At 40.8% G+C, this 11,722-nt stretch overlaps 1 protein-coding gene across 1 annotated transcript; it reads left to right on the forward strand.

Moving 5' to 3' along the window:
- Nucleotides 1–380: 380 nt before the first annotated feature.
- On the forward strand, nucleotides 381–937 carry LOC132041885 (uncharacterized). The gene is made up of 2 exons (XM_059432565.1): nucleotides 381–461; nucleotides 545–937. The coding sequence occupies exons 1-2, from the start codon at nucleotides 381–383 to the stop codon at nucleotides 935–937; spliced, it is 474 nt and encodes a 157-aa protein (XP_059288548.1).
- The last annotated feature ends 10,785 nt before the right edge of the window (nucleotides 938–11,722 follow it).

Below are 11,722 nucleotides of genomic sequence, written 5' to 3' on the forward strand. Positions count from 1 at the left end.
TATGATTCGATTTGGGTGATCGTGGATAGACTCACGAAGTTTGCCCATTTTCTTCCTGTGAAGACATCATATGCCACGGCGGAGTACGCCAAGTTATATTTGAAGGAGATTTTTTGGTTGCACGGTGTTCCGACATCTATCATATCTGACAGAGGTACGCAATTTACTGCTCATTTCTGCCAGATGTTTCAAGAAGGTTTGGGGCTAGAGTGAAATTGAGCACTGCCTTTCATCCTCAAAATGACAGGCAGGCAGAGAGAACTATTCAAACTTTGGAGGATATGTTGCGTGCTTGTGTAATCGATTTTGGAGGAAGTTGGGATGAACACCTACCTCTGGTGGAATTCGCTTACAATAATAGCTATCAAGCGAGTATTCAGATGGCTCCTTATGAGGATCTTTACAGGAGGAGCTGTCAGTCTCCAATTGATTGGTTTGAACCAACGGAAGTAGAGTTATTGGTTCTTGATTCAGTTCATGAGGCGTAGGGAATTGGAATTTCTTTGTTGGTAACAAGGTTTTCTTGAAAGTGTCTCCTATGAAGGGGGTGATGCATTTTGGCAGAAAGAGCAAGCTTAGTCCTCGCTATATTAGTCCTTACGAGACTACAAAAAAGGTAGGGAAGGTAGCTTACGAGTTGAGATTACCGGCTGAGATGTCCATGGTTCATCCGGTGTTTCACATTTCGATGTTGAGATGGTACAAACCTGATCATTCCCATGTGTTGCACCATGAAGATATTGAAATTGATGAAGATCTGCCTTATGAAGAAGAACCAGTTCAGATTTTAGATCATCAAGTTAGAAGGTTAAGAACAAAGGATGCAGCGTCAGTTAAAGTGTTATGGCGAAACCATAATACTAAGGAAGCTACTTGGGTGGTAGAGGAGGACATGAAGAAAAGATATCCTCACTTGTTCCCTATGTCGAGGGTATGAGCTAGCGTTTTAATTATTCGTAGATGAATCGTTGTGTTGTTTGAAACAACTTGTGGTTTAGTGAATTCTTTCTAGGCTACGATCCTCATTCGAGGACAAACGATCTTAAGGGGGGGGGGGGGATAATGTAACATTCCGTAGATCCGAGTTAAGTGTGAAGTGTCTTGGAGAATTGGACTTCACTGTTTTTGTCAAATGTAAAATACGGCCAAGAATACGGCCCGTATTTTTGAAATATGGTCTGTATACCTTGGGCGTATTTCACCCACCTTCTTAGGTAGCTCACTGTTTTTGGCTATCATAAAATACGGCCAGAGTTCTTGTCACGACCCAAGTAAGGGCCATGACGGGTACCCGGAGGTACCCTACCGAGCACCACCCATCATACTTGTCATCAAACTCTTCCTGAATATACATTTATCTCAGCACGAAACTTGTCATAATACAATCGTTATCATTTCCAAAAAACATCTACCTTTGTGCACATGAGCCTACGAGGCTATCAAAAATGATATACAAATATACACTGTAGTAATCATGAGACATCTACTACCCACACATAAGTATCTACGAGCCTCTACAAGAATACTGAGACATAAGGGCGGGACAGGGCCCCGCCATACCCAATACATGTACACAAAAGGATATACCCAAAATCTGCAACTCCAAAGTAATGGAGTGCTCCTGTATATATATACTGAATAGGCTCCTAGGAATCCAGTCTATCTCCCTGTCTACCTGTGGGCATGTACACAGCGTCCAAAGAAAAGGACGTCAGCACGAAAAATGTATTAAGTATGTAAGGCATGAATAATACTAGCATAATAAAGAAATAACGAAACATGAGGCGAATATATAACTTGTACGTCAATTGCCTCTTAGGGCGAATACTATGCCTGCTTAACTTATAAAGGAAGACACATGTTATACATATCAAATATACCATCATCGTTAACCCGCGTCTGGGTAATCATTGCACGCCACCCACTAGTGGTGTCATAGCTGGCCATCTAGGCACGGTGTAATCATAAGCGGCCTGCCTTTGCGGCGTCATGTCAGGCCAAATAGGCACGGTGTAATCATAAGCCGCCCGCCTTAGCGGTGTCATATCCGGCCAAATAGGCACAGTGTAATAATAAGCCGCCCGCCTTAGCAGTGTCATGTCCGGCCAAATAGGCACGGTATAATCTCATCATTTTATACTTATCATAAAGCATGCATTAGAAATCAATTAAAAGCTACAACTCTATCGGGGTGACGCAAGGTCGAGAACCCCCGATTCCTTTATGGAGTAGTCATGATCATCATGTCTCACCTTGAAGGAACTAGCATTATAAAGTGAGTCTAGCAACAATGAATAATATCAAGGAGTCATATAAGGATCGTTAGCTCCATAAGCTTTGGAATCTCTAGACTTAGGCTCATCATCATCATTGTCATATTCACAACGCATCTCTTCTCTTTATTTCAGGAAAAGCTCTTAATAATCATAGACTCATAATTTCCAGGATATGAGAAAGTCATGGAAAGTTAAAGGAAGTCATATTATAGGAGTCATGCCTTTGAAAAAGAAGAGACTAGCCTCACATACCTTTATGTCTCCTTAACCCTAAATGCTCTTCTTCCAAGCTTGCGATTCTACATTCAAGAGAGTTCGTACTATGATTAGATAATCGAAAACATGCTTGAGCTTAAACTAGAGCGAACTAAGAGTTAACAAAAATTGGGCAGCATTTCCTTTATTTCTACAACTTTCTCCATATAATAATCAACTCTCAAACATTATTAACAGCACCCAAGACATCATAATCAACAACTTCATCAAGCTGGACACTATTCAATTCTCACAATTCCATTTCAAGGTCATCCATAACCATGATTTCCACACTACGTAGTATTCATTCACATATAATGCTTTTTCAACACTCTTAATGTCATTCACAACAAGTTTATACTCATAACATGTCAAGACCTATGATTCAAGTCAAGTTACTATTCAAGAACACCATTGTTTTCACATTTGAGCTTCCATGTTCTACTTTCTTCCATAATCCAAGTCTTTCAACCATTCAATATTCTTAATAACAAGAAATGATCATAAAACTCACCTTTGATTATGTAGAAATGGGCTTTGGTCGAAAATGCTTCACTTGGAGAAAACCCTAACTTCAACTCCAAAGGGATTTCTAGCTTCCATTAACCCTAGCTAGCATTCTTGCACTTAATACTACTAGTTTTGGCATTTGATCTTTGATTTCCCTTGAATTTATGTTAGTGAAATGTGTGGAACCTTCTAGAGGTCTTGAGAGAAGTGGAGAAGTTGGAAAAATGAAAAATTAAAAGTGGGAACATATATTTATACTTGGAAAATACTCAGCCCGACGGGACGTATAATATTATACGGACCCTTATACGGTCTGTATAATATTATACGGTCCTTATAAGTGAAATTCCTTATAAGTGTATTTCACCATCAGGGAAATTCCTTTTTCTGTAAGGTTATACGGACGGACCCCTTATACAGACCGTATAAGTGGTCGTATAACTCCATTTTTTCTGAAGTTAATCTCGCCGATTCGTTTGATCTCCAATCCCTATGGAACCTTCTTATCACTTGTTTAACACTTCATTAACCATCAAAGGAGCATTATAACTTTTCCTCAAGACATTATCAAATCAACATTAGCTCGATCCTTTGCAAACCCTTTTCAAAACATGACTCATACTTTACATTCTTCAACGAACTTTCTTCTCTTGCCTCGAATGTCTTTGGAATCTTAATTAGAATCGTTAAGTACCCCTTCTTACTTGTAGGGACATCATATACATCCTACCCTGCGTTAGTCTATCTACCATATGACGACATGAAATTTTCCGAGGTGTAACACTCTTCACCCCTTTAAAAACATTCGTTCTCGAATGTTAAGTTCTCGGGAATTCTACAGAAATTTCGCCAGGGTTTCCCCTGTAATATGGCGCTACCATCCTATCACATTTGCCCAAAATAACACTGCCACTCAGGGCTATGATATCACAACACACAATATGGCCACACACGACCAAAAGCATTAAAAGTAAAGCATTGCATTGCATACCTGGGGGCAATGGCGTTTCATCTTGAACCTCTTCTGGGAGTGGAGATAAATGCGTATACTTGGACTTCGTACCCTCTTTCGCTTCCCAATGCATCTCTTCTACTTTCGCATTCTTTCCTAATATTTTCATCAAGCTTTCATCAGTTCTTCCTTCACTACTTCAAAACCCTTTGAGAGGGCAGCAAGAAATTCTCATAAAATTTTTCAATAATCTTCCCAAAATCTTTTCGAAATGAAATTTCCGCACTCTAATAATTTAATACCCTCTCATTCTTGCAAGCTTTATGCGACCACCGATATATATTAATTCCAAGCCATCTTACAGGTCTTTTCATCTTTCTTAAGGGCTTATGTACGTGTCCATAACATACCGTGGGAAGTTAGAAAACGAGCTCTATCCACTTATTTATTTCAAAATGGAGGTTTACGAGAATGGCCCATTTTCCCCAAATCTGTCGAAATATATCAATCTTCAGACATTGGTAGAGAACCAAGCATTTTGTCAAATTTTTCATAGATAGCTTATGATCCTTTACAATTACCACGCCTATTTCAGCTCTAGATTCATCCTCATTCTTGGCTAATACCACGAAATTGTCTTACACAAGTTTACTCCTTATTATCTCCTACACTATCGCTTTTCACCTTTAGTTCCTTTACGCTTGAGTACTCTATGCTTGAAATGCTCGCATAATCCATAAACTTCCTCTTCTAAATGATCATACACATCTTTTCCTTTTCAATATAGGTTGCTACCATCAAGTATTTACATGCTTCTAAATGGTTCATTTTCATTTCGATCCTCTTCTATTGTTAACTTTGCATCCTTCTATTAACAAAGACATTGTCAAATTCTGAGTCAAGTATTGCCTTTGAGGATTTCCCTGTACAATGCTATCTCCATCGGTATGAAATTTTGGAACCTTGCATCCATACAACTAGTTCGCAGTGGCTGTTTCACTTGACTCCACATCTTAGCCCATTATTCACTTCTCTCTCTAATCGAAGTCTTACACCCATCGCCTGTATCTTCTCACTATGAAATCATTCGCATGAGCACTTATTGTATAGAAATACCGTTTTATTCTTGTCCATCTTAAGTTTGACCAGAGGCCCTAATATTCACGTGAGATATCTTTTTAAAGTTAATACTGCTCTTCCGTTTTTATGCCTGTCCTTTAACTCTACCTCATAATCCATATTATTGTTGTACGACTGCCATGTTGGAATCTATGCCCGTCTTACATTCTATGGCCCATATCTTGTATTATCTCATTCTTACGCCTCCGGCGGCCACGTTGCCTCGGAAAGTCGAAGACTACTCCTTTGATGGTCTCTTTTGGTTACCGTTTAGTTGCCACGACTATCAAACCATAAGGGAATTGTCTTTACCCCGGTACTTCATTCATTACCTCTATTAATACCCATAGACCATCTTGTATGTTCACCCTTTCCACTAATATAGCTCATATTCGCTCTATACTCCCTATACTGCATTGTCCACAAACTCGCCCTTTCTTGGCTGACCTTTCCTCAATAATCACTCCCTGGGACCTTGTCACGACCTAACCGGAGGGCTATGACAGGCACTCGGTGCTAACCCACTCGGGTACCTCTTATCGTACTCTTGTAGTCACATCTAGGAGAGCCACATGACTTGCTCATAATTTATATGCATCAATAGTGCCAATCTCGTTGGGCAACAAAACATTTATATCATCATCAATAACAATGCCCATATCCATATATACAAGCCGACGAGGCTATCAAAATGATATACAAAATATAAGCCGACAAGGCTAAGGACATCTAATCATACACAAGTAGTTACGAGCCTCTAAGGAGAGTATGTCACATCATATATATAGGCGGGACAGACCCCGCCATGCCCATAGGTACGTACACAAAAGAATAAATACCAAAAGCTGTAGCTCCGGATGAAATGGAGCTCCGCTATGTAGTCCCTGAACAAGATATCTGTTACACCTCAAAAAAAATTTCGTTGATGCACAGTGAATGGGCTAACGAAGAGCACGAAGTATATGGTATTTCGATAAGTAAGGAATGATATTTGATGACCCTAATTAAGATTTAAAAGGTATTCAAAGTAAGGGGAGAAAGTTTGTCAAGAGAAGACAGGGCATACGATAAGTATCGGAAGAGATTTACGAGTAACGAGTTAATGATGGCTTAATGATGATTTGGAGAAGAGTTATAACGTCCCTTAGATTGTTAATGAGGTGATAATCAAGTGTTAAGAAGGTTCCATAAGGACTGGAGATCAAATGAAGTGACGAGAATAAGATCAGTGAACTGATGGGTTATACGGTCGATTATACGGTCCGTATGATGTTATACGGTCCGTATAATCGACCGCAGAACCATCACAGTGAAGGTCCCTCACTTATGGGATTATATGGTCACTTATATGGACTATATAAATTTATACGGACCGTATAATGGTCATAGAGATGAGGTGTTGAACGGTCGATTTCGTAGCCATTTATACGGGCCGTATAAGTTTATACGGACCGTATAAATGTCCGTATAATTTCCCGACGGATCATATTTTTGAGTTATTAAAAAGGGGACCAAGTTCATTATTTCATTTCCATTTTTCACTCCTTCTCTCTAGAACTCTCTACAACACTTTTCCCATAAAAAAATTCAAGAGATATTAGTGGCCAACTACATCAAATTAAGTGAATCAAGTGTAAGAAACCCATTAAATTTCATCCAAGACAAGAAATCCAAGTGAAAGTGAAACTAGGGTTTTGCTCAAGTAAAGTGTTTGCACCCAAGGTTCATTCCTACGCCATCTAAGGTAAGTTTTATGATATTTCCATGTTGTTCAAGGTATTTGAAAGTTGAAACACTTGGATTATATAGGGAAATAGGAAATGGGTCATGAATGTGGGAATAGTGCCACTTTTGAGTAAATGCTTGGATTGAGTTATGATTCTTGATACATTATGATTATAATCATGTTATAAATGATATTGAGAACATAAAATCAACATTGTATATGAATGAACGTAATCGTGTGATATGACCATGAATATGGATGAATGAATTGAGAAGTAAGGATTAGTAGGTGAATGAAGGCTATTGTTATGTTATTGTGAATGTTAGTATTGATGTTTGGGAGTTGATATATGATATGGAGGAAGTCGTATAAATAAAGGAGATCTTTGTCCAATTTTCTCTAGCTTTAGTCATCTATGCTAAGTCACCGATTTCCTAATGATAGTATAACTCTAATAAAGGTAAAAACGTGAGCATTGAAGGAGGACGTGCAAGTGATAGAATAGTTGAACGGGAAGGTATGTAAGGCTAACCCTTCTTTCATATGGCATGGTTCTTTGTCCAAATATCTATTCTTCTATAAGCCTATGATGTTCTCCAAATCATCCTATCGCTAAAAGGCTACTAGGCTTATGATCCTCGATATGTTACGATGGAACTAAATTCCGTATACGACGAGTAATCCTCTAGGGGTAGGTGAAATGAAAGAAGATAGTAATGATGTTAAAGATGCTTATGAGCTTATATGTATATGTGCCTACGTATGGCTATTATGAAACCCCGAGCTTATATGGCCGGGTAGAATATAGTAAATATGTATATATATACATAATGCGCTCACGCCACTGCAGTTGGGTACGGATAACCCTGAGCCTTGGTAAGGCCAGGTATGTTTGACACTGAGCCTTGGTGGGGCCAGGTATGTGAAACACCGAACCTTTATGGTCGGGTATGCTATGTAAATGCTATGAATACGAATATGTTATGAATACAGAAATGCTATGAACATGAGTATGTAGATGAATACGAGTATGAACGAAAATACGACTACAAATACGAAAATGAATATATAGACGAGTATGAATACGAATACGGATACGGATATGGATATATGTACACGGATACGCAATAGAAATGGAATGCCCTATGAAAAGTAAGTAACTGCTATGATGATGATACTATTATCTCCCATCCTATATCATTTCATATGTTGTCTATTATGCTTTCATATTGATGTTGATCATGCTTTACATACTCAGTACATTCTTCGTACTGGCGTCCTTTTGTTTGTGGACGCTGCATCATGCCCGCAGGTGGCCAAGGAGACAGACTTGATCCATAGCTATATTTCTCAGGGGCTACATAGCGGAGCTCCATTTCAATCGGAGCTACAACTTTTGGTATAGATTCTTTTGTGTATATATTTATGGGCACGGCTGGGTCCTGTCCCGCCTATATGATATGATGTGCTCTCCTTAGAGGCTCGTACACATGTGTATATGGTTAGATGTGTTTGGCCTTGTCGGCCTATATTTTGGGATAATATTTTGTTAGCCTCGTCGACTTATGTACATTTATATGGGCATAGTTGGTAATGATGATACAAATGAATTATCGCCCAATGGGATTAGTATGATGATGAATGAAAGAGTATGATTTTAACTATGTGGCTCACCTAGATGTAATGGGAAAGTATGCTAAGAGGTGCCCGGGTGAGTTAGCACCGGGTGCCCGTCGCTGCCCTCCATTGGGTCGTGACAAAAGTGATATCAGAGAAGTTCAGTCCTAGGGTGTGTCTACGAGCCGTGTCCAGTATAGTCTTTGTTATGGGTGTGTTGCGCGCCACACTTATAAACAAAAGGCTGCGGGCATTTTTAGGAATGAATGACCTTCTTTCTTCATAAGAATCGTGCGATAGAGCTATGATATAAGAAACTTCTTATTCCTTAACCGTGTGTTATTTATTTCAGAAATTCCTGTAAAGAGAAAGGCTACAGCGGCCGAAAAAAGGGCAAGACGGTGGCGAAAAGCGGGCTGAAAAAGCACCGCCACCGGTAGTAGAGGAAAGTGAGTCCCAGAGTGCGGCTCAATCTCAGTCCTCTCGTTCGGTACCTATTTTAGAGGAGCGTGAGGGCCTCGGCCCCGCTCTAGCACCCCCGGATTTCCTCGGGATGCTTCGTGCCAAGATGTGAAAGAGGCCATTCATTTTCTTAATCAATTGGTTCCGTGCCCGACCGGCAAAGTACGGGCAAGGTGATAGGGCTGTTAGTGCAAGGGCCCGTGATTTCATTAGTCTGAACCCTCCGAAATTCTTTGGATCAAAGCCGGATGAGGACCCTCAGAATTTTATTGATGGTATATTGAGGACGCTTCGGTTGATACATGCTTCGGACACCAAATCGGTGGAGTTAGCGTCTTATAGATTGAGGGATGTTGCGGTTCATTGGTACACGGTTTGGATGGCTTCACGGGGAGCCAATGCACCTCCTTTGGTATGGCAAGAATTTGTAGATGCATTTCTCCGATATTATTTACCTCCAGAAGTTCGGCGAGCTAGAGCCGACAAGTTCTTGAATTTGAGGCAAGGAAGCATGAGTGCTCTAGAGTATAGTCTCCGCTTCAATTCTTTGGCTAGGTATGCTTCGGCCATGGTAGCGGATATGGGTGATCGAGTGCACCGATTTGTGAAAGGCCTAGGGCCACATTTGATGGATAAGTGTTTCACAGCATCCCTTCAGGACAATATGGATATTTCACGCATCCAAGCCCATGCTCAAAATTTAGAAGAAAGCCTACAACAACAAAGAAGTGAACGTGAGCATGATAGAGGGTATAGCAAGAGGGCTAGATCTTCGGGTCCGATGAGTGAGCATAGAGGCGGGCACCGACATAGCTGCATCTGTGCCATTCTATGACTAGTACGCCTCCACGGTTATCAGGCCAGAGATTTGATAGATCTACTCATCTCGGGCCGAGTCAGAGCTTTTCGGGATCTCAGTTTAGAGGTAATTCAGGACAAGCGAGGCCACCCATACCACGATGTTCCCAGTGTGGGAAGTTACATTGGGGTCAGTGCAGATCGGGTTCAGAGGTTTGCTATTCATATGGTCGACCAGGCCATATTATGCGTGATTGCCCCTCAGTTGGTGGTAGAGGTAGGACCCAGCCTTCAGGGTCGGTAGCCCGATCTTCATCATCTATACGCCCTATGGGGCCAGGTTCACATGCGTCGGTCGGCCATGGTAGAGGCGGGGAGAGTCCCTGGGTTCTACGCCGGTCCTCGGCACCGTATTTATGCTTTGGCTAGACGTCAAGATCTCGGTCTTCTCCCCCGATGTTGTTGCTGTATATTATCGGTATTTTCTCATGATGTATATGCTTTGATAGATCCGAGCTCCACATTGTCACATGTTACTCCGTATATTGCGGGTCAGTTTAGAGTCAAACTGGAGTCGATCAAACCTTTTGAGTTGTCTACACCCGTTGGTGAATCAGTAACAGCTAGCCGAGTATATAAAAATTGTGTAATTGTGATTTGTGATCGTCGTACTATGATTGACTTGCATGAGTTAAAAATGGTGGATTTTGATGTTATTATAGGCATGGATTGGTTGGCTTATTGCTATGCCAATGTCGATTGTAGAATGAAAATGGTTCGCTTCCAATTTCCGGGAGAACCAGTTTTAGAATGGAAAGGAAATACGGCGTCACCAAAGGGTAGGTTTATTTTCTATCTAAAGGCAAGGAAAATGATCACAAAAGGCTGCATTTATCATCTAGTACGGGTTCAAGATGTAGAGGCTGAACCGCCGACTCTTCAGTTAGTTCTCGTAGTGAATGAATTTCCGGATGTGTTCTCGGAAGAGCTCCCAGGCCTCCCTCCCGAGCGGGAGATTGATTTTGCTATTGATGTATTACTAGACACTAAGCCTATATCTATTCCTCCTTATATAATGGCTCCCGCAGAATTGAAAGAGTTGAAGGAGCAATTGAAAGACTTGCTTGAGAAAGGCTTTATTCGTCCTAGTTCATCCCCGTGGGGAGCACCCGTATTGTTTGTTCGAAAGAAAGATGGCTCCTTGAGAATGTGCATTGATTATCGACAATTGAATAAGGTGACGATTAAGAATAAATATCCTCTTCCGAGGATCGATGACTTATTTGACCAATTACAAGGCGCCAAATGGTTTTCAAAGATAGATTTAAGATCCGGGTATCATCAAGTGAGAGTTAGGGAGAAAGATATCCCTAAGACAGCCTTCAGAATAAGATATGGCCATTTTGAGTTTCGGGTAATGTCATTTGGGCTAACTAATGCACCGGCAGTGTTTATGGACTTGATGAACGATGTGTTCAGGCCCTTCCTAGATTTATTTGTGATTGTATTCATCGATGACATGTTGGTGTATTCCAGATCCGAATCAGAACATGCGGATTATTTGCGTACTGTCCTTAGGGTTCTTCAAACTCGTGAGTTGTTTGCAAAATTTTCTAAGTGTGAGTTTTGGTTGAACTCAGTAACATTTCTGGGGCACATTGTTTCAACCGAAGGTATTTGGGTAGATAGCCAAAAGATTGTGGCCGTGAAGACTTGGCTAAGGCCCACAACTCCTACGGAGGTTCGTAGCCTTCTGGGCTTAGCAGTTATTACGGGAGATTTGTTGAAAGTTTCTCTTCTATTTTCGCTCACTCAAGCCGACCCCGAAAAGCTAAGTTTCAATGGACAGATGCTTGTGAACATAGTTTCCAAGAGCTAAAAGATAGATTGACTTCTGCACCGGTCCTGACACTTCCAGATGGATTGGAAGGTCATGTTATTTATTGCGATGCTTCAGGCATTGGGCTAGGCTGTGTATTAATGCAACATGGTAAGGTGATTGCGTAT

The sequence above is a fragment of the Lycium ferocissimum genome, unplaced genomic scaffold, assembly GCF_029784015.1.
Source record: "Lycium ferocissimum isolate CSIRO_LF1 unplaced genomic scaffold, AGI_CSIRO_Lferr_CH_V1 ctg12178, whole genome shotgun sequence".
In the NCBI taxonomy this organism is placed as follows: Eukaryota; Viridiplantae; Streptophyta; class Magnoliopsida; order Solanales; family Solanaceae; genus Lycium; species Lycium ferocissimum.